The sequence below is a fragment of the Stegastes partitus genome, unplaced genomic scaffold (assembly GCF_000690725.1).
Source record: "Stegastes partitus isolate 25-593 unplaced genomic scaffold, Stegastes_partitus-1.0.2 Scaffold93, whole genome shotgun sequence".
Taxonomy (NCBI): domain Eukaryota; kingdom Metazoa; phylum Chordata; class Actinopteri; family Pomacentridae; genus Stegastes; species Stegastes partitus.
In genome coordinates this window covers 206,103-228,890 of record NW_007577824.1, presented here as the reverse complement: position 1 = coordinate 228,890, position 22,788 = coordinate 206,103, and the positions used below count along the sequence as shown (strand labels likewise).

General features: G+C 41.9%; 1 protein-coding gene across 11 annotated transcripts in view; it reads left to right on the top strand.

Annotated features, from left to right (window-relative positions):
- kiaa1109 (KIAA1109 ortholog) overlaps window positions 1-22,788 on the top strand; it is an 88,745-nt gene that overhangs the window by 46,573 nt on the left and 19,384 nt on the right. For 2 of the 11 annotated variants that reach the window (XM_008277246.1, XM_008277245.1), the window contains exons 49-76: window positions 807-1,005; window positions 1,815-2,078; window positions 2,269-2,362; window positions 4,398-4,604; window positions 5,155-5,390; window positions 5,636-5,880; window positions 6,389-6,494; window positions 7,099-7,196; window positions 7,378-7,566; window positions 7,725-7,893; window positions 8,402-8,613; window positions 9,319-9,402; window positions 10,367-10,565; window positions 11,798-11,857; window positions 12,041-12,267; window positions 13,956-14,132; window positions 14,662-14,792; window positions 14,898-15,021; window positions 15,166-15,278; window positions 15,767-15,857; window positions 16,199-16,258; window positions 18,396-18,664; window positions 18,855-19,070; window positions 19,358-19,538; window positions 19,625-19,814; window positions 20,175-20,336; window positions 20,470-20,609; window positions 22,118-22,313. In XM_008277246.1, coding sequence (XP_008275468.1) covers window positions 807-1,005; window positions 1,815-2,078; window positions 2,269-2,362; window positions 4,398-4,604; window positions 5,155-5,390; window positions 5,636-5,880; window positions 6,389-6,494; window positions 7,099-7,196; window positions 7,378-7,566; window positions 7,725-7,893; window positions 8,402-8,613; window positions 9,319-9,402; window positions 10,367-10,565; window positions 11,798-11,857; window positions 12,041-12,267; window positions 13,956-14,132; window positions 14,662-14,792; window positions 14,898-15,021; window positions 15,166-15,278; window positions 15,767-15,857; window positions 16,199-16,258; window positions 18,396-18,664; window positions 18,855-19,070; window positions 19,358-19,538; window positions 19,625-19,814; window positions 20,175-20,336; window positions 20,470-20,609; window positions 22,118-22,313 — 4,639 coding nt within the window. The remainder of the gene's footprint in view (window positions 1-806; window positions 1,006-1,814; window positions 2,079-2,268; window positions 2,363-4,397; window positions 4,605-5,154; window positions 5,391-5,635; window positions 5,881-6,388; window positions 6,495-7,098; window positions 7,197-7,377; window positions 7,567-7,724; window positions 7,894-8,401; window positions 8,614-9,318; window positions 9,403-10,366; window positions 10,566-11,797; window positions 11,858-12,040; window positions 12,268-13,955; window positions 14,133-14,661; window positions 14,793-14,897; window positions 15,022-15,165; window positions 15,279-15,766; window positions 15,858-16,198; window positions 16,259-18,395; window positions 18,665-18,854; window positions 19,071-19,357; window positions 19,539-19,624; window positions 19,815-20,174; window positions 20,337-20,469; window positions 20,610-22,117; window positions 22,314-22,788) is intronic. The other 9 variants (XM_008277250.1, XM_008277249.1, XM_008277255.1 and 6 more) reach the window with 9 other exon arrangements.

The window sequence follows — 22,788 nt, the reverse complement described above, 5'->3', positions numbered from 1 at the left end:
CACATAGAGTCACATTTTAGCCACTTTAAGATAAAAAGCTTTCATTGAAAAATTCTTCTAAGTGTGTAATTTTGATAAACAGAGAAGAGTTTTAGGGGTTTAATCAATGACCAGTGGAGATCTCTAATAGTAGTGCACACTTGACCAGACTGTTCAACATAATACGTCAAATCACAAAAGTCATTCAGAAACTGACATTTTCTGCACACTAACCCTAGAGGGAGCCACTAGATAATAAGTTAGAGTTTCTCAAAATAGGCAACATTAGCTGAAACACTGTGATCTTTAGGTAAGAAGGTCTTTTATTCAGGTCACAGTTTTTCAGGCAAAACTTGAAAAACGGTAGAATTTTCTCTGCAAACCTGTCCGACTGGTTGCTTATTACAAGGACGGTTATTTGCCTTGGCAGTAGGAACATCAGCTTCAAACTTTGAAAAGCACTTTTGAAAATAGATTTTTATTAAAGTGAAAAATGTGGGGGAGGGTTTCGTGACAGACTCTAAGTGAATTCCACAGCTATTATCTGCACCGGCTCCCCTAAGAACCTCAATCTGCTAAAATAACTGAGTTACCGTTCTTTATACCAAAGTTCATTTCACAGGTGTCTGTTTACAGCGTAGAGATTTCATTAACTGCACGGGTCGTGACAGCTTCCAGCATCATAACTATACTGTTAGAGTAAACAGCAGGGCAATAAAAGAAGGAACAAGTCAGCAATGCTTGTTTATTTACCCATCAGCCCCCCTGATGCATATTGTGACATTTCTATTTGTTTCATAACGTGGAATATTGCGTGACGTCTTCAGGTGTCAAGGAAGGGCTCTCGTGACGTGGCCGACCACATGGCGATCCAGATGGACGACTCTGACTCCATCACGGTTTCAGAGCAGAGCGAGCCATCAGCAGAATGTTGGCAGAACATGTACAAGCTGCTCAACTTCTACTCCCTCATCTCCGATCCCACTGGCATCCTGGAGAAAAGCTCCCCAGAGAACTGCCTTTCAGGTGGAAATCAGCTTCCAGCAGTCATCCAGTTCCTAATTTCAGTCCTTTAGCCCAACCAGGCATTTCCTCTCTGCTTTACTTTTCACTTTTGCCTTCTTATACTTTTGTTTTCCCCGTTTTTTTTGTTGGGTTATTGTTTTTTTTTTGATTTTTCTTCTTTTCTTTTACTCATCTCCATCTGCAACCTCCGCTCTGCCATCCACACTTGGCTGTTACATCTCTGTTCTCGCTTGACGTGTCTTATTCCTTCTTCATCACTGTTTTGTGGCCATTTTATTCATCAACCTCTCGAGTTATCTCATTTGATTCCCATTAATCTCCTTGATGTTCCATTTATTTTGCATTATCATCAGTAATATTAATGCTAACAATAAACTCCTGCTTTTATTTTGTAATGCTTCTCCGTCGTGTCAGATACATAACACTTTCTATTTGTTGCATTGTATTTTATTTACTAGTCAGTTTATCCTGATGTGATCTTTTGCTGCTGCTCTGACCCCGCGGCTCCCCGAGGAGTCCATTAAGTATAAGAGAGGAGGTTGTAATGTTAGGAAAGTGTTTCAACAGACTTGGTTCAGTGAAACAATGAGTTCCTCCGAGGCTGAAACTTTGCTCAGTCTTTTTTTTTTGAAACGTGGTGCAGTTGTCTTCACAAGCCAAATTTAGGTCAGTCAGTTAGACAGCAAGGCACTGTTTTTTTTTTTGTTTTTTTTTTCTTAAACCTTCAATTCCACTATGCTGAAATACCACGATTCTCCACAAATTTTATTACATTAAATACATATTGTTTTCTCCTGTCTTTTCCGCAGATACTGGACGTCGCCCCTCAGAGCCGCTTTGTAAAGTGATCTTTGAGAACGAGCAGCAGGAGCCCGCCACGCCCAACAAGCCGCCGGGTGCGGGCGGGAGGCGACGCAGCCTGGTGAGCTCCGAGCCCCAGCACGTCACGCTCATAGTGTTCGGCATCGGCATGGTGAACCGCACGCACCTGGAGGCGGACATCGGCGGGCTGACCATGGAGGCCGAGCTAAAGAAGATCCACGGAAGTTTCACCCTGAAGGAAAAGATGAAAGGTGAGGCGAGGCAATTGAAGGTCCGGAATGAAACTTTCGAGATGTAAAGTCTCAAAGGACTCCTGTGATTGATTCTAAAATAGAACTGAAAACAAGTTGATGTATTTCTGGAAGAAAAAAGACAAAAAAGTTTCTGGTTGGTAAAAGTTTGTTTCTTCTAATCTTTCTTTTTATGTTCACGCGTGTGCAGATATCCTGCACCAGAAAATGACAGAGACGTGTGCGTCGGCTCACATAGGAGGAGTAAACATTGTTCTGCTGGAGGGAATAACACCGGACATTCAGTACGTACACATTCACTTCAGCCAATCAATTCGTTAAATGAGGGTTTAATTCCTATCTTGTAAGGAAGTCTTAAGAAGTCCACGTAATTACACTTCAACGGTTTAATGAGTATTGATCCTAACTGTGTCTAGATAATGGTTTGTTGATGAAGGTTTTGTTCTATGAATGTAGCAACATTTCTCTGTCAAATTAGCTTTAAATGTGTAATGAATTGCTTTTTTTTTTTCCTTAATCACAACTTAGTTTCCATGCAAGTGATTACTTGAAGTGTTTTGATTTGCTATTGTCCGTGTAAAGCGAAGATTATTTCCTTTCAGCAGCCGTGTTGTTCAGAAAAACTCAACTGAAGTATTACAACTTTGGCAAAAATGTGCTTTTTATATTATACCGTAGAATATCAAAATAGGTACTTTGTTGTGTTCTGAACACATGTTAAAACAACAGCAGAACCTCCAGCTGGATGCTTTAATGCCAAGTGTATAAGCACATTTAAAAAGATGGAAGCAGCTTTTTTTTTTTAACTCCCTCACACTCCCTCCTTCCAGCCAGGTAAATTTAACATCAGTTTGTCTTCTTACTCCAAGCAATTTCCACAACGTGTAACCACCCTAATCCAGTTACAGTCCTCGCAGTCTTGTGTTTGGATTGGCTAATGTGCGTATCTGTACACTGTTTTGATTCAGTTTATTACTTAAACAGATTGCTTACTTAACTGATGCACCCGCTGAAACTTAATCCTGTTTTCGTGCCGTTGCTGTGCCCAAGTTTAGATTTTTCTGTACTTGTCATTCTTTCTTCGTCGTAAGTTAGCTGTTCCATGTAAATTTATCCGATGTTGAAATGCAAGATTATGCATTTCTCTTTTTACACCTTTGAGGTCGCAATGCAAAAGTAGAACTAAACATCAACATCTGTCACATTAGTGGATCGTCAACAGCTGTTTTGAGATGTTGGTGCAGTTTAATTGTAACATAATTTCTCTGGCTAAGCTCACCCCACTGTTTTAACTACTTTATTAATCCAATGCCCTATTATACATGCAGCTTGACTATCTAAAACAAAAGCGAATGGCTCCTCAGTGTTTGTGCTTTTGGTAATCTGTTCTCACCTTACAGTGTCTCAGACCTGTTTCACACTTTCCTCTGCTCTTCTTTTTTTCTACTTTCCTTTGCTTTCTCTTCCAACTACTTGCATAGACTGGAGGATTTCCCAACATCTCCCACCAGCACTGCTAAACAAGAGTTTCTGTATGTTATTGCTGCCATTTAAAGCCCACGTGTCTTAGTAAACCAAAACAACAACAACATAACTGCATTAATTGTACATCCTTCATTCGTGTCCGTCACATGTCCATCCATGTATTTTTCAGCGAGCAGCTTCTCAGGACTCTCTGCATTAAATTTGTCTGAATGAAGCCACTACTTTGTTTAAAATCATGTGGCTTCTCATTGATTTTATAAAGCAGATTCTTAATTATTGATGAACCTGATATTATTTTCTTGTTTCCTTGATTATTTTTGTCTTCAAAATATCAGAAAATATTTAAAATATCTTTTAAAATTTACTACATCTCAAGTTGGCAGGTCAGTTAATTGTCACATATGGCTCAGAGAAGCAGAAGATCTCCACATCTGTACAGTGTTCAGTATTCATGTTCTTTCCTGATGTCATCAGTCTGAAAAAATACTGAAATGTCTCACAGGATTTCAGCATTTTATATCTGTTGGATAGTACATTCACGAGCCATCGAAGATCTGTTGTTTTTGTAGCAGGAGCTAGAAAAAAAACAACTTTCCCTGCATAAGTGACTGCATTTCGTGGTCGTTGTGTACATCTCATTGTTATTCATTTATAGTGCGTCACTGTCATTGCTCATTCTACCTGTTCGGATCAAAAACTGAATGCTGTCTGAATCTGCATGGTGCTTCACCGTTTGATGTCCTCTCAGCGATTCCACTTTCATTCATACGTCCACATCATGTCAGGAATCAGCTTTCAGCCCTGCTGCTTATCACAGTTCCCTCTGTGTTTCAGAACGGTGGTCAAATGCAACATTGCCAAGTCTCAGGCGCTGTACAGCGCCCAGCGGGGACTGAAAACCAACAATGCTGCTGTCTTCAAAGTGGGGGCCATCATGATCAACATCCCCCAGCACCCGGCGACCCTGCACAGCATGATGGTCCGCAGCTCCCACCAGCTCTCCAAGCAGATCTCCGACCTCATCCGCCAGCCCTCCAACATGTGTGTCTGCCTGTTTAATTTGATTTAGACAAGATCTTACTTAGAAGCTTTAAGTGCGACTGATTCTGAAACTGTTTAGCACTGACGGCTATATTTAAAATCTTACGTCTACACAGGTGACAGGTTACTACAGCACATATGCACTAGTGCCAGCTTTCAAAGTGTGTGTGTGGTCTGTTTCCATGGTAATATTCTGAATTATGTTAATATATTTATAGAGTTGTAGGTGTGCTTCGTATATTAAAGAACTTGTCCATAATTTGATATTCGCTGGGATGTAAGCCACTATCTGCAAACCTCTGCACAATAACACGCACACACACACACACACACAGGTGACTAAATCAAAGCAGTAGTAGAAGATCTTCAGTATATGCATCCACAGTTTATCCTGTAAGTTTAGGGACTGAATTGATTGAACATCTGAGACACTAGATTCCAAATCCATATTTGATAGAGCACTCCCTTCATATATTCATAGTCAGCACTTGAGTAGATAATGTGGAAATCCTGATTGTATGAGTGAATGTGTGTTTTTTTTTTATTATAGTCAACCTCCTAATAGGGAGGACACCCCAACCCCTCAACCCTCCGACAAAGCATCCAGCATCAATCAGACCCCTGTCGAAGCCAATGAATTCCCCCAGCTTCCAGAGGGCCTAGAAAAGAAGCCCATCGTTCTCAAGTTCAGCGCCATGATGGATGGCATCACCATCGGGGCTGCCCTGCTGCCCTCACTGAAAGCTGAGTACAAAATGGGCCGTGTGAAGAGCCACGGTATGACAGGTGAGTGAAAATAGATCTGACAACGATTTTAAGAGCCGGGGTAGGTTCTGGAAGACTCTGTTTTTACTAAAGCATTACTTCCAGACCCTCCTCTGACATGTTTTCAGTGAATCTAAAAGTATTTTATTTAAAAATGAAAAATACTTTCCCCTTGTCTCACCCTTACTGATATTTGTGTCAAGGCATAGTCTGTCCTTTCAAACGAACGAGTTGTAATTTTTCTTTTCTCATCTTCTTGTGTTTAGGAGCTCAAACCAGTTTCACCTTTGAGTTGCCAAACCACAAACTTTGCTTCCAGTCAAAAGTGTCTCCAGTGGACATGTCCACCATTGCACCATCCGCCAGCCTCACCCTGCCTCCAGTCACAATGTCAGGAGAGTACATCATGGAGGAGCACGAGAGCCACTCAGACCAGGGCTGGGCACCCGATGACTTTCCAGCAAAGCAAGGAAACTACCTGCAAGGCAACTACCTGCGCTGTGTGGCTGAAGTAAGAGCCTCAGAAACAAAGTATAAACATGTTATTGGTCTCTAAGCTCGAAATATTGGTCTCAGTAATCACATTCAGCACTACCAAAGAGCAGGAGCTGTATAAATCCCTTCCAGCTGGTGACTAGTGTTATGTGTGGACATTAAGATTTAGAAGCTGCCCCCCGGAACCAAAAAAATAAAACCTGCAATAAATCTGTGTTTGCCAAAATATGGTCGGTAGTTTGTGGTGTAATTTTCATATTTCTGAAACGGTAAATTGGCACTGTGTTAGGAGCACACACAACCTCCACAATTAGAACAAATTGGAAGACAACCCCAGGCACAGGGCTGAATATGGCCTTCAGAGCAGGTATTCCTTTAGCTGAAGGGCTTGTGTTGTGAAGTTTGAGCAGTGCTCGAGGTTTGTTGGTCCAACAATATTAGTTTTTATGCTTTGAAGGTGTTGCTTTGTTCTGATTATTTCTAACCTACTGGACTTTATGTTCACTTTGCTCTCTGATGCACAGATTGGTTCATTTGAACATAACCTGACCACAGACCTGCTGAACCACCTGGTCTTTCTGCAGAAGGTTTTCATGAAGGAGGTTAACGAGGTCATCCAGAAGGTGTCAGGTACTGTAACTTCTACACATCATTTTTATCCTGCTTTTTATACAACCTCAACATACAACACACTTAATGAATTACTGCATTCATAAATGTCTTTGGAGCTGTTTCCAAAATTACATCCTTGTCTTTGCTGCTGTTACGTCCCAGTTTTCTACTCAGATCAATAAAGTTAATCTAATCTTAAACAGATGTCTGTTCCCCACAGTATTCTGTCGCCTGCAGCTGATGATTAAGTCACTGAAAAATCATTTTTTGTTCCACACAAAACAATGCCCAAGGCGCTGCCACAAATCCAGTCGTGTTAGTTCCACAACAGTATTGATAGTAGTTTGTTTAACTTACTCAGCTTGATCGATGTAATTGCTCAGCAGGGAGAAGACTGGGATTTTTATGCCATTTTAAGTTAAAAAATAATCATGTAGCCTTCAGTTTAGTATATGACAGGTATTCTCATCAGGAGGACGTGTCTAAATATAGCTGCAATGGACGCCTCAGCAGATATTAGGACTCCCACATCCACCCACAGCCCATTTCACCCCACTGTATCACGTTTCATCTAGTGCGATCTGAACTGTGGGGTTGACATGTATACTTTCCATTGATGCAGGAGGAGAACAGCCCATCCCACTGTGGAATGAGCACGACACCTCAACAGATGCAGACAAGCCAAAAATCCTGCTTTATTCACTCAGCCTCATGTTCAAGGTATCTCATGTTCAGTTTGTTGCAAAAATGCAAAATCATTCACACTGGGAGAAGCAACCAGGTCCAGACTTTGTGTTGTTTTAAGTAACCAGCAAAGTTTTACTCCCTGGAGATTTCCGTCTTACTTTGAGTGTCAGTTAAGCCCAGAGGAAGTTTCTGAGTGACATTTTCGTGTTCACAGGGAATCCAGATGACAGCTACCACTCCTTCCATGCGGGCTGTGCGCTTTGAAACAGGCCTGATCGAGCTGGAGCTGTCCAACAGGATCCAGTGCAAGGCTCAGCCCGGTGGCAGCAGCAGTTACCTTAAACTCTTCGGCAAATGTCAGGTTGATCTCAACCTGGCACTCGGACAGATCGTCAAGCACCAGGTACAGAGTAGCCTCTCACTGTGTCAGAAGTTTTCTTAGGAAGGGTGTCTTAGCCCGGATATAGACACAGAGTCCACATGTCATACTAAACGCTGTTCTTCTTGTGCTCAACCATGCTGGATCACCATCTGACCCACTTTCTTTCTTTCACTTTCCAGGTGTATGAAGAAGCCGGCTCAGACTTCCACCAGGTGGCGTACTTCAGAACTCGGATCGGTCTGCGGAATGCTCTGCAGGAGGAAATCAGCGGCTCCTCAGACAAGGAGGCTGTCCTCATCACACTCAACAGGCCGATCGTCTTCGCCCAGCCAGTGGCATTTGACAGAGGTTCAGTGTCTCTAAATGACATCTCATACTAAACCTTTCATGTCGGTGCATATTTATATTAATATGTATTTAAGCCTGTCTTGCGCTCACGGCTCACTTTTCGAATTATATTCTTAAACATCCTTAGAATGCAAGAAGAAAAATCAATCCAGATCTGACACAAAACGATGTTCTGGTCAGTTGTTTTTGTTGTGTGGGAACAAAATTTCCATTTTCTGTTAACCTTGCGTGACAGTGAAGGAACAGAGCAAAGGTTTGATATTCTATATTGTTCAGATTTTGCATTTTATTTATTCAACACTGGTTGTTGGCGGCAGGCGACTCTGATTGAATGACATCTGATATTCACTCCAAAAAAAAAAGAAGAAGTGTATTTCCCATTTTTTTTGCATCGAACCCATCGTGACTTTTTCAGTTCCTTGACATTTCAGAATCTTTCAAAAAACTTCCGCTGACATTCAGCATCTAATTTTACATTCTTTCTCGCCACCTCTGTGCCCTCTTGCAGCTGTGCTCTTCTGGCTGAATTACAAGGCGGCCTATGACAACTGGAATGAGCAGCGCCTGGCCCTCAACAAGGACATCCACATGGCCACAAAAGAGGTGGTGGAGAAGCTGCCAGGCATCCAACAGACCTCCGTTCAGGCATTTAGCACCCTCTTCCTGCAACTGACTGTTAATGACCTGGGCATTTGCCTGCCAATTACCAACACATCTCAGGTAATCTTCAATGCTTTGTTTTAACTTTTTTAGCTAACCCTGATGATATTTCGACACCATAACTTCTAGGTATAGATGTCCAAATTCATATATTTTACTTGTTTGGTATATATTAGCAAGTTTAATACCCACTAAAGAAAGTTTGGTGTATAGATAGCACGAATGCATTCCTTTTTCAACAATAATAAAAGCAATTTGTTTGTAGTCATTTATTCACTGAAGTGAAACAAACATTTTTATTAAAAATCTCTCATTCTATCTAAAGAAAATTACAACTTAAATAACTGCTGGAGATGCATTCTGGTGTGATTAATAGCCTTGAGAAGTATTTACTGATGTTCCTAGAAGAACTGCTCTTATCAGTGCAGATATCAGTGTTTCCCCTACCACAAGCTGTAAACCTGTGTACCGTCCCACCACACAATCTCCCTCGTAGCCGCTCCCACAGCATTCATGTACACGTGTGTCGTCCGATATTTAGAAATTCTGTCATTTAGTGCGTTATTAGTTTGAAGCATGCATATTTTTGCAGCAAAAAACGATCAGAAATATAAAAATTTATAGCACATGACCACCCCTGCACAGGAATGGAACATTTCCGGGGGAAACACTTGATATTAAGTCCGTATCAGTTGTCCTGTTGTACTTACAGTGTGTCCATAGATAGAAGATATACCAGCTGTTATGTCACACTTATTTCCATAGAGAGGACAAGCACCAGCTACGGAGGGCATCAACTCTGAAGCTGGCGCCAGCACATCAGTAGGCCGGCATAAAAATGCACGAAAAGTAACCTATGATTTATTACATCTCTTGTGATGGCTTGTTGTGGGACAATGACTTACTTACTGTGATACTCTTCCATCCAATCTGTCACAGATACACTGCATCACAAGTGCTCTGTTGTTTTAGTATGGCAGGTCATAGCACTTAGTCATCAATCAGAGTTTTCTCCACAAAGCTGCCATAACCACTAATGACGCTTGAGGTGGTGTCTGAGGTGTGTAGTTACTAAAAAAAACAGAGGTTATGCCAGTTGGTGTCCAGCATATTGCTTAAGATTTTGTTAGAATGAAATTGTGTACACTTTAACACACAACACTAGATCATGAACAACAGCACAGTGGTGCACATGGAGGGCTCTGTCTATACCTTTTAAGGGAGAACTTGTGGACATTTGGAAATTACCTGGGTTCATGCAATCATTGTTCAAAAGCTGTGGTCTGATTTTTCATCCAAGTAATGAAAATAACTCACTGAATAGTCTGGAGGCAGGCGTTTTTAATGCCCCTCCAGTTATTACTGAGATGATGATCAGGCTGCTATTTTTGGACCAGTGTAGTGTTAATCCAGAAATTCATGTAATAGGGGCAGTTTTCCCAGTTCTGCAATTACACACAATCTAACAAACTGAAAAGCTTGGTAACATTTCACTCAGATATGCATTTATATGAGCAAAACTTACTAACAGTTTGTCATTTGCAGACTTTTTTTTTTTTTTTTGCATTTGATTAGAAGCAATCTGGCGATGTTTCATTATTTAAAATCACATATAAATATCTGCTTCCATCATCATTGTATTAAACTGATAAAGCAGCTATACAGTGCAGTAGAATGAAGTGTTACCAGCTAACTCTGTCTTTTCCAAACACATGGAAGTGGGTTCTTTTTCTCCTGCTATCCCCCCCACACCCTCACACCAACCCGTCTAGCCTTGAGTCTTGGGTAACCATTCTCCCTGCCATTCCACCAGGCCAATCACAGCATAGATTTTGACACCGGCTCAGCTCTGGTTCTGACCATTGAGAGCACGCTGATCACCGCCTGCTCCTCCGAGTCCCTGGTAAGCAAAGGACACTTCAAGAACTTTTGCATCCGCTTCGCCGAAGGCTTCGAGACCTCCTGGGACGACTGGAAACCTGAAGTCAGGGGAGACCTCGTCATGAACGCTTGTGAGTGGAACGGCATCTGCACTTCTGTGAATTTAGGAAACGCTGAAGGTTGATTTTAGTTCACTTCACTGCTAGTAATAAATCTCAAAAGCATTATTTGAGTGGATACAGGAAAATATTCAAAACATATACATAAATCTCAAACTTTTTTTTTTTTTTTTTTAATATTTAAAGACCCTCTGGTGAAATTCAAGTTTTTTTTTTTAGTCTTCGTAGCATTCTAAAACATATGGTTTAATTACTGCAATATCACAACTTGCCATTGTGCAGCGTAGAGTGGTTTCACAGTGCAGAGTCGGAGGTGAGCTGATGTACTTGAGCAGTGGATGGGTGGGTGGAGAAGAGGCTTCAAAGATCCACAATTTCTAAATTAGGCTAGATTTATATGGAGACCTACAGATACCTGGGTGTTCACCTCAACAACAAACTGGACTGGTCACATAACACAGAGGTCCTGTACAGGAAGGGCCAAAGTCGTCTCCGCCTGCTGGGGAGACTGAGGTCCTTTGAAGTGTGCAGGACCCTGCTCAGGAGATTTTATGACACTGTGGTGGCATCTGTTCTTTTCTATGCCGTGGTCTGCTGGAGAGCAGGGAGCACAGACAGGGACAGAAAGAGGCTAAATAGACTGGTGAGGAGGGCCGGTTCTGTCCTGGGCTGCTCCCTGGACTCCATAGAGGAGGTGGGTGAGAGGAGGATGTTCGCAAAGCTCACATCCATCATGGGCAACCCCTCTCACCTGCTGCATGACACTGTGGGGGCTTTAGGTAGCTCCTTCAGCAGCAGACTCAAACATCCTCTCTGCAAGAAAGAGCGCTACCACAGGTCATTCCTACCAACTGTAATAAGACTGTACAACATCAGCATCACCAGCTGATGTTGATCAAATTTTAAAAATTGGCATTTCCTGTATCGAATTCACTTTTTTTTTTGGGCCTTTTTGCCTTTATTATATAGGACAGTCGAGACAGAGGGGGAAAAAAACGTGTAAAAATGTTACTTTGATGCATAGAGATGAGTCTTTAGAGGTTTATTCAATGACAGGAGAGAGACTTTAAACGTGCAAATTGCCTTTTAAGCACAAATCCTGTACTACATGAGCCAGTTACGGTATAACAGATGTCCTGTCTTCTGTCGGCAAGCAAAAGAGAGATCTTGTGTCACTTTCTCTGCACGTAGCTCCTCTGAAATATTGACTTTCTGTTGCTGATGTGTATGTATTCTGTATGCAGGTGTAGTCCCTGATGGTACATATGAAGTATGTTCCAGGACTACAGGGCAACCCTCTGCAGGCAAGTTCTTTTAACTATGCTCTAGTCCATAAAATATGAATCATACCCTTGAGCTGCACAATAAGCATGAGACAACTGTCTGAAAATTTTTATTATTTATTGCTTTAATTTCGTTCGCATCCTTTCGTGTCTTTTTTTTCTTCTTCTTTCCTCTACGTCTCGGCTCCCTCTTCCTTCAAACAGAAAGCAGCAGTGCAGGTACCTGGACTCTCAATGTGCTTTGGAAAATGTGTGGGATTGATGTTCACATGGACCCCAACATCGGCAAGCGGCTCAACGCTCTGGGCAACACGCTGACGTCACTGACGGGCGAGGAGGACGTCGATGACATTGCCGACCTGAACTCTGTCAACATGGCAGACCTTTCAGATGAGGACGAAGCTGATACCATGTCCCCCACCATCCACATGGTTAGGCATTGATCCGTTTATTTATAACCTAGAGTTTAGTCTCCATTCAAAAGAGTGCTGTACGACACAGCTAGGCTTGATCATGATTTAAACATTGCTCTTCCATTAGTTGTGATGACGTGTAACGTAATGCGAGACGTGCTTCTGTCAGTGGTTGGATAAGGTGTTCTGCTCTGTCAGACGCATTAGAAAGACCTCAGAAAATGTCTCTAAAAATCATTTTTCTTAGATTTGAAGAAAACTGAACATAGGTGGTGAACTTGAGCTGTTGAGTTTACTGCTGGTGAGGATAAGAAGCTAAAGGAATAGTTCAACAAATATGGAAAGGTTCTCTTTTCTGAGAAGATCAGTACCACTCTCATGTCTGTCCCTTATAAATAAGACTGCAGCTGGTCAGCCTAGCTTAGCACAACGACTGGGAACGAAGAAACTGATGGCAAAAAAAATCTCTAAGGTGGTTGAGGTTACATGGAGGCTTATAAACAGGAGAAAATTTGTTATTTTTTAGCAGGAGATGTCCTACTGAAGCATCTTATTGCTTTCACACCATCAAACAACAGACACACACAAACACACCAACCTCCTAAAGGACATTGTTACAGTATGCCTTTACAATAGCTGTGACATTTTTAATTCTACAACTAAATTTTATCCTGTTATCACCCTTTTGTCCCCGCTACAATTGTCAATTGTTCAAGTAGTGTCTAAACACGACTTTAAATTTTATGCAGCAGACTGACATTACTCAGGCAGGGATTTCTCAATTTCTCCCTTTGGAATTTTTCTAAATTCCTTGAAGGACACACGGTGAAAAGCGGTGTGTTTCTGTGATCCTCTTTCTCTTCCGTGACTACACCGTTGCTACTTATCACTTTGACCATGAAAGTGACACCACTCGATAGTGCACACAGGCTACACGAAACACAACACTGACAGAAAAGCAGGCTGAGAGAAAAGGCACATTTTCCATCCCCTGCTTCAGCACCATGGACAGCAACACAGATTTATCAACACACAGCACAGTTCGTCTGCCGATATGTCAGAACCAAGGTCAGAGTCTAAGATTCGAACTTGCACAAACCTCAGTCATATAGGATCAATGAGTCCGGCGCATTAGACTAACATGTTCAGCTAAGCAACCCCTCTGCCTCTGCTTCTAGAGGATGGACAGCAGGGATCAAAGGTTAACAAGAGGGATGCAGTGTTATCGTTTTGCTATCCTGAGGGATGTCATCCCCCTGCTCCACTCCCCCTCACATCGCCTGCTAGTTATGACTCTTCACTGGTTGCTCGGTAACCTCACAAGGTTGAGGTCATGGCTCCTTGCTAATAAACAGCCCATCACATAACCCCCCCAGTGAAACTGAAAACTGTTGTCTTTACTTGAAGTTTTTGCCCAGATTAAACAAACAAGCTGTTCTAGTTTGTGAGCTTTGGAGCTGCAGATTTAGGTTGGAGATTTTAAACAGTCTTGGTGCTAAGCTAACCAGCTATTGTTGCTTGTAGATTGATATTTAACAGACATGAGTGTGGTATCTGTCTTGTCATTTACTATCAGCAGGAAAGCATGTGTACATTCAAACAAATCCTAACTGGCTTAATTTACAGCAAGCTTCAGAAGGTAAAGTCTGACCCGAGTCGTCCGTTCTTCCACCTGTCCATCCATGTGTCCCTGCCATTGTTTACAGAGTCCAGAGAGTCCGTACAGCCCTCGGCAGAGCTTAAAGAAGCGTCTGGTAAACCACATCCTGGGCCTCAGCCCCAGGCCTCAGAGTGTTTCTGTCCCCGCTGACTACTTAAACTGTGCATCACCTAGCCTCTCAGCGGGTAGAGCCCGGGCCCAAAGACCCGTCTCCTGGGCCTGTGTATGTAGCCACCCACAGTGTTACCTCTTCTCTGAGCTGACCAAATCAAGGTCAAATCTCAGTCGCCTGAATTCAACTGATGAAGGGTGGGGAATGCTGAGCAGTGCTGTTTTATGCTTAAACTAAATCGCATGATGATGCGGAGTAGTGCTGCCTAGCATTTGCTTTCACTGCCCTCCTCATTAAGCTTCAGTGATGGGTGAAATGAAATAAATTAGTGTTACACGATCCCCTGTGGCAATAGAGCTTTATTTTTTCCTCTTTCACTTTGAGTGGATTGGTGGTGGTGGTGGTGGTGGTGTCTTGTTTTTTTTTTTTGTCACATTGTCCCTGGTGTGTGGATTGATCTACAAATAAACTGTTCTTATTCAATCAATCACAATAACCTAATTTAATCAGACAGATTTTGGGAAGGATGAATCTTATTTACAGCAGCTGCTTGGTGGAATTTTCCCGTTTGATCAGAGGGTTTGTCGCAGTCGTACCTGATGCGAGTGTTTGAGTGAGTGACATTGCTTTGGTCCAACAGGAGACCATTGACCTCAGGAGGCAGATGGTGATTGGGAATCAGGTGATTGACGCTCGTGGGAGGAAGTTCACCAAGAGGGTGGTGGACATCCGAGAGCTGAACGAACAGGCCAAAGTCATCGACGACCTCAAGTAGGATTCTTGCATGCTCGTGATGTTTATTCTGATTCCATTTGATCTAAAATACTCTGTTCAAAGGAATGCAATAACCATCTACATCATATATCTCCATCGCAGAAAATTGGGGGCCAGTGAGGGCACCATCAATCAGGAGATCCAACGCTACCAGCAACTGGAGTCTGTGGCCGTCAATGACATCAGAAGAGACGTCAGAAAGAAACTGCGACGCTCCAGCATGAGGGTGAATCTTCATCTTTTTACCTTCCAGAGCAGAAGTGCATTCGCCACAAAAGTTTGACCACTTAAAATAATAAGGAAGAATGCCAGAATGCGGGTCTAATTTTGAATTTTATGAACCTGTTTGTAACCGTTTGTTCCTCCCCAGGCGGCCTCTCTAAAGGATAAGTGGGGTCTTGGCTACAAACCAAGCTACAACCGTTCCAAAAGCATCTCAGCTGCAGCAGGCAGGCCACCTCTAAAAAGGATGGACAGACAAAGGTAGCGACCGAGGGCAGCAGGAGCCACTTTCCCTGATATCATATTATCATACAAATGACACCATTAAGGGTGCTTCATCTAGCATTTACTGTAAACAAACATGACCAGATAACCTCTGTCTCACACTACTGCTGCCGCTGCTGGTGTTATGTTTGTGAAACACATTTCCCATTAACAGTCTTAGAAAAAGGATGTGATGGGTGAGTCACAAATGTAGTGGCGAAGTGCATTTGCTTATAGTAATTATGTAGATATGTCAGAATTTATGTGGTAGTGATATTAAAACAGCTCTGTAAGACCTTTAGCAGTGGGCGAAAATTCACTCTGGGTGAAAACGGATGTAATACTGGAAATAAATGTGATGAGTTTTTGCTTTAAGAAGATGATAGTAAGCATTATTTCCTGAAACAACAAATACTGTAGAGTTAATGGCTTGTTTTAAGTCATTGTGCATGTTGCAGCGTTTGTTTACTTTGCTTTGACTTTAGTTCCAGAATCGGCGATATGGATGATTTACCAGACGTCCGTGTCGATGCGTCCTCTCCTGGACCGAGGGTCACCTTCAACATCCAGGACCCGGTAAACTTGATTGTACCAGTTTCTTTTGTGTGTTACTGAACAGGGATAGCTCAACACATGTAGGTTTTTATTGTTTAAATTCACTGCACTGCAAAAGCGTGTTGCTGATACATTTGTTGTAATCAAATCAGAGACAATGATGTGTATATATTTTTTAAGTTTGTGCCATTTTCTGTTAGATCATTATCATCATCTCATCCTCCATGTTCTGTGTATGTTTGTTAGTGTAATTGACCTCCTCACCAGATGATTGATGTAATACGGAGGGAGGTTTTTTAAAAATTTTATTCCATTTTGTTTTAGCTTTTTTTAAAAAAAATAACTCTTTTGTTTAATTGAAGCTTAATAATCAGGCTTTGGACTCTGCACATGCACCTGTCAGTCCAGGAGAGGTATTCAAGGTATAGAGTTCAAAAGATTAAATTTAACAATGAAAACACCTAACCAACTCCAACAAAGTACTTCTGTTTCCTCTTCTCCTCCTCTGTGATTACCTTGACAGTGCTGATAGGATTTTAAATATGCCAAATCAAAACAGGATGAGGAAATAGAACCCTCCGGCATATAGGTGCGTGACAGTATATTATTATATTGAGCAGCCGTCTGTTCATTTGCATAATAACATACTATAATCCTGCTCTTTCTGTCCAAAAGTTACACTGTGATTGATTCCTGGTGCATAGAGATCACCTGGATTTATATTTATATTATTCTTCATTACTTCTCTCTTCATAAAGTACCTGTGGTATTCCACCAGCCACAGAGTTTGTGAGACAGTGATTTTTTCCTGTTTTTATTGCCTCAAAAGTAGCATTTGTTCATTTTCAGAAAGTGATGTGCTTCCATAATGAAAACAGACGTAATATCTAAAATGCTATGATGAATTGTGTCGCCGCACACCCTCATCCTGTTTTGAAACTGCATAAAAGAAAGAATCCATCAGCTTTTTTTCAACCTTAATACATTAACTGATTTCTAACAGCTTTGCATGGATGACCTCTGAACTACAGTCTGTCAGCTGTTGTTTGTCACACTGGCTCCTTTTTTGCACCCAATGCCTAAAACTTACAAAAAAATAATATATAAAACATAACAATCGTGTTTAGTACTCTAAATCCTCTGATTTACTTTTAAAGGGTCCAATTGTCTAACATCACAAATTAGAAATATTTGATATAATTAACATTAACATTAACATTAGTGGAAACCCTCACTACACTTGTTTCCTCTTCCATCTTCTCACCAAAATACACTTTAAGGGTCACAGTTTAGCAGAGCTGTCTTCAAACAGTGGTCATATTGGTTGAGGATAACTACAGTTATGTATGAAGATCCATGCTATTATAAATTACTATTTTTAAACATGCCTAAACTGCCAATGACTGGACATGTTGCAAAATAGACTAGTTTGCTTTCATTTCAAAAGTTAGATGACAGGATCATACCAGTCTGTTCCCTATGAGGTTAAAGCCAAGAGCTGATTAGCTTAGCTTAGCATCAAAACTGTGCCTGGCAGCACCTCCGAACATTACTCACGGACTTCTCGCATCTCTTTTTGTTCCGTCTATACGTGGAATAAAGCATCAAAAATGGCAGGTTGTGATCTTTGGGGAGATTATGTGCTCTGCTGTTTCTTGGGAACAATGACTTCTTGTCCTCACAATGCAGTTGCCAGGCAACCTAAGGACACTACAGGAGACTCGAACTGCTTCTAAACAAATTGTGACCAAAATCGACTCATGAACTTAGAACAGACTTCACACAAAATGTGATTAAAATTAATAGTTTGTTTTGCTGGATTTATTTGCCTTATGCTCTGACTGGATGTTGATAAATCCATGCACAGCTTATTGGGTGTAAATGACTTCACAGTGCCTTCAATAATCACTTTCAATAATCACCAGGCTGATTCTGCTGATTGATGCCATGCTATAGTACAAATCACAGGGATAATGGCTGAGGATAAATATGGTTGTTTGTCTGAGCATGTGACTGGTCTCGACTCTGTGCCAGTCTCAGATGCTGTTTGCTGTTGTCAAACAGTTTCAACACTTAAACTGAGGTTCAGCAGCGGTCAGCCTCTGTCCATACCTGTCTTGGGGAGCCGTTGCTACGATTAACAACTTTTTCTCCAGCTTTGGTTGGCCTGTAGGGGTGTCACTTCATCCTCATGTTCCTCCTTGTCTCACACTGTCATTCCTCCTCACAGAAAGTGCATGACTTCTCAGCTTGTTGATGAACAGTTGCAGGCTGGTAGCGTTCTGTCATTGGACACACAAAAGTCGAATTCTAAACTCAGCTAAGAGGTTTGATTTTACCATTTACGCCTGAATGTCAGAAATAATGAAAAAAAAGCAAAAAACTTTGAGATCAAAGTTGTCCAATATACAGAACACTACCTCCTCCAAAGGTGTAAATCCACTAGTTTCCTATTTAAGACATCAGCTACATCTTTAAGATTGTTGGATTGATGTCTCTAAGTAGGAACTCATACAAATTGTCCTCTTTGTGAGTTTGATTCTCTGTCCTTCTCTGAAGTTTCCTGAGGAGACAGAGGGGGACCTGTTGTCAATCACTGTTGATGAGCCATCCCATCCTCATCATCACCTTCACCTTCATTCTCCATCCGTTGTCGAGGGCCAGCACTCAGTTTTCAGTGCTCCCGGCACACCTGCTGTCTTCTCACCCACAATTCCCTTCCAGCACGACGACATGAGGCGCGACGACCTGTCCTCTTCGTCCTCCGAAGACTCCGAGAAGGAGGACGAGTTTGAGCGCGAGAGACCAACAAGCTATCGGAGGCCTTTGTGAGTTGTCCTATTGTCTTGTTTTTGTCTGCTCAGGCGTTCTCGTGATGAATGTTAGATGAAAGGATCACCATTAATCTCATGTTGAAATGTGTGAAAGCTTTGCTTTTATGATTCATATTTTCTGCTATAAATAAAGCGGTGCAGTTTTCAACATTGACTCAACAGTCCCGTTCTTCCTGCTTTTCAGCCAAGCGTCTCACAGGAAGTCCTCCGGTTTTTCTGCTGTGAGTCAGCTGTTCAGCGAGCGCTGGCCGAGCACACCTGCCAACCGCAGCTTCAGCGGCCCAACAACTGAAAGAAACATCGACTTCGAGCTTGATGTCCGAGTGGAGATTGACAGCGGGAAGTGTGTGCTTCACCCTACGACACAGCAGCCCGAGCATGAGGACATTTCTTTCAGGAGGTGAGGAGAAACGCACACTTTTCTCACTCTGAAAACTATTGACTTTTATCTTAAGTGTGACTCACGTTTCCCGCAGTTCTTTGCTCTGAGTCATTTTCGAAAAAAACAGACAAATCAAACTCTACAAAAGCAGATAAAATGTTATGCTGTGCCTGAACAGCTGTGACAGTTTGTTCTCAGGGGATCAGAGAAAGAAAACTTCCTATATTCAGATAACTAAACAGAATGAGGCTTAGGCACGTCTTTCTCATATGACGAGACTCTTCTCCCTGTGGGTTTTATCGTAGGAGCTGTGAGCGCAGCCTCAGGAGTCTGGACCAAGAGTCTCCCCCGAAGAAGAAGAAGCTGCAGCCCACCTACACCTCCACCTCACATCTCCTAGCTGGCAAGAAATGTCCCTCGTCTCTGCAGACCAAATCCAATGACATGGAGACCACAGTCTTCTACATTCCAGGAGTAGATGTTAAGGTCAGCTTCTCCCTCAGCAACAGTTTGTTTTTTTACTGTCTTTAATTGGGTATTTTGAACAACTGCTTCTTTATCTTTTCCCTCAGTTGCACTACAACTCCAAGACCCTGAAGACGGAGTCACCCAATGCCTCGCGTGGATCGTCTCTCCCTCGCACTCTCTCCAAAGAGTCGAAGCTGTATGGTATGAAAGATAGCGGCCCTCCCAACCCTCCCAATGCTGTCCAAAGCAAGACTAACTCGCTCCTACCTCCCCCGCCCCCACCTATTCCATCAGGTACTGAGCTTTCCCTCATTTTTAATTGCATGCCCTACCTCCATCTGTAATCACCAACACTAGAGCGGCACGCCTCTTCCGTCTGATGATTTGCTTCCGCATGTGGACCCACCGAATCAAATGCATGCATTCATCCTCCTTTTTTTTTTTTTTTTTTTAAGGCATGAATGTAAAGGGCACCTTTGATCAAACGGGTTCATGCATATTGATGTGCAGCTCAGAGAGAAAGACACCAAAGACAGTTTTTGAAGAATTACCCTCAATTTGATTCCAGCTTGTTTTAAGTTCGAGAAACTTTCAAAAGTAATGTAGATTTATAATCCAGGCTGCAGATGGATGACTTTTTATGTGTTTTTGTAGCCAAAGGTAAGAGCAGTGGAGGGGTAAAGACGGCCAAGCTGTATGCCTGGGTGGCGCTGCAGACTCTGCCAGAAGAAATGGTCATCAGCCCCTGTCTGCTGGACTTCCTGGAAAAAGCGCTGGAGACCATCCCTATCACTCCAGTCGAGAGGAGCTATGCAGGTTTGTTTGTTTTTAGCACCTGATTGGATCTTTATGGACCCTGTTCTTAGGGGACTTATACAACAACACCTAGCAGTGTGTCTAGCATTTATAGTAACTTATTTTTGTGCTGTTTCTTTGTACCTGCCATCAGCTGTGGCTTCCCAAGAGGAGGACATGGGTCAGTTCGATGCGGTGGAACCACTGGAAGAATCCACCACCTCCCTCGTTTCCTCCTCCACGTCAGCCTACTCCTCCTTCCCCGTGGATGTGGTAGTCTACGTCAGAGTCCAGGTACTGACAGCCCGAGCGCTGCTATTCTTACAGTTGATCTCCCACAGAGCATTGCACTGAGCACTGTAAGTGTTCACGATTCGGGCAGTCAAGTTGATGGAGTTATTTGTACAGTATCGCCGCTTACAGTCTTGTATTATGTTAATTTTTCCACTTTTTGACAGTTGCTAGCCTTTCATCCCATGTCAGGAGTGCTACCTTTCAACAAGTCTTTGCAATAGCTATTTTCCGTGCTTAGTAGTGTTTTAACCAATTTTCAGTCACTCCCATCACACTTTTCTAAGAAATGATAAAATACTATGCAATTCATAGGAACCTTTGATTCTTAATTTAATGTAGCACTTTATACATCTCTTCTCAAGACACTGTTCATTTTATGGCATTTTTAAGAAATTATTAACCTGCATGAAATGATCCAAGCTCTTCCATAATCATGTTTTTTCCTTAAGCTGTTCCATAGATCTCCTTCTTCTCACTTTGTAGCACAATAGACATCTGTGGCAGGCCGTTTTAATATTAAGATATCTGTGATCTAGTTCTTCCTAAACAAAAAAGACATATACATATCCACAGTGTCAGTCTTCTTTTTCACAATTTTCAGTCTATATCATTTTTCTTCTGAGGACGTCAGTTTGACCATTCATGAGGCATTTCTCATTACAGATAACTACTATTCAGCTGCAGATATCCGCAGTTCATATTGCAGATATCTGCAGCTCATTTATGACTAGTTGTAATTCCATAGTTGTAATGTAATTACAGATATCTTGAATTAAAGTCTTGACTTATCAAAATGACGCAGCAGATATCTGTAGTTATGTCAGAGGCTTCAACAAGTTGGACGTGGAGGCTACTTGCTTTTCAAACATACATACAGCTGTAACCACATATGACAATACTGCAGCTTCAGAGCATCTGTAGATGAAAGCTCAAGTAAATGCCGACCATGACTCTCTAATGAACAAAGCTTTCATTCTTTATAATCCCTTTGCTGATAAGCTCTTTCTATTTCACAGCATTTTGTAATGATTTTAATCACTATAGCAACTGCCAGTGCTTCCATTAACACTGATTGAATTCTTTGCTGGACCAATATCCAATGAGGAGTTTTGTATTCACGACATAATGCACAACAGTTTATATTCGTCAGCATGATGTTTGCGGTATTTGCAACTATTATTTAGACTAGTTTAATTTGAATTACAGATATTTCTAAATGTGCTTTTAATCCCAACTAGTCAGAATAACACTGTCGATATCTGTTATTTAATTTCTCATCAATACAGCTATTAAATGTTAAAACTGCCTGCCATAGGAATCTACTTAAAGATATCTGAATGTTGGCTATGGGTGTTATACTTCTAACTGTTATTGTTTAATATACGTATTCAGTACCCTCATTCCCTGTTTATCAGCCAGTAAAGCCACACATTTAGCAATACAGTTACACACCTTACATTTAAGTGAGAGTTTCAGTCTCTAATATCATTTGTCACGTTTCTTTCCAGCCCTCTCAGATCCGCTTCAGCTGCCTGCCCATGTCCAGGGTGGAGTGTATGCTCAAGCTGCCCTCCTTAGACCTGGTCTTCTCCTCTAACCGCGGAGAACTGGAGACCCCGCCAGGCGCCCACCCCACCGACGGATCCCACCCGCCTTCCTCCACTCCACCTGGGCAGCACATCCCCAAACCAGCTCCCAGCAAAGGTCTGCAGAGCATGACTGAGCGCTTTGTTTCGCAGGAATAATGGCGCTCGAATGTATGCAGAGATATGTGAACAGAACATTTGCAGTCGAAATCTTTTAAAGTCTATCACACACCGTGAGAATATCTATTAGCTGTCACTGCATGGCATGTCTGGGCCCTGTACGATTTAATGTTGCTCACAGCTTGTTCTCTTGCATTCATTACTTTGCTCTCCAGTCTGTCTTTTTGCCAGATGATGCAAGTTCTGCCACACTTTTTGTTGTTTGCTACCTTATAGTGCATTCAGGCCTCATTTTTAAGTCTAGTCAGATTTTGGATCTCTTGATCTTATTTTCTTACTCTTATTTTGAGAATGTGTTATTTGTGTCAAATATACTTTGCGATTTTTATACCAACTTTATATAAATATAGTTAATACATGTATGTGATTCTTATCTTACCTCCTACATTGTTTCTGCGCTCTCCTCTGCCTCC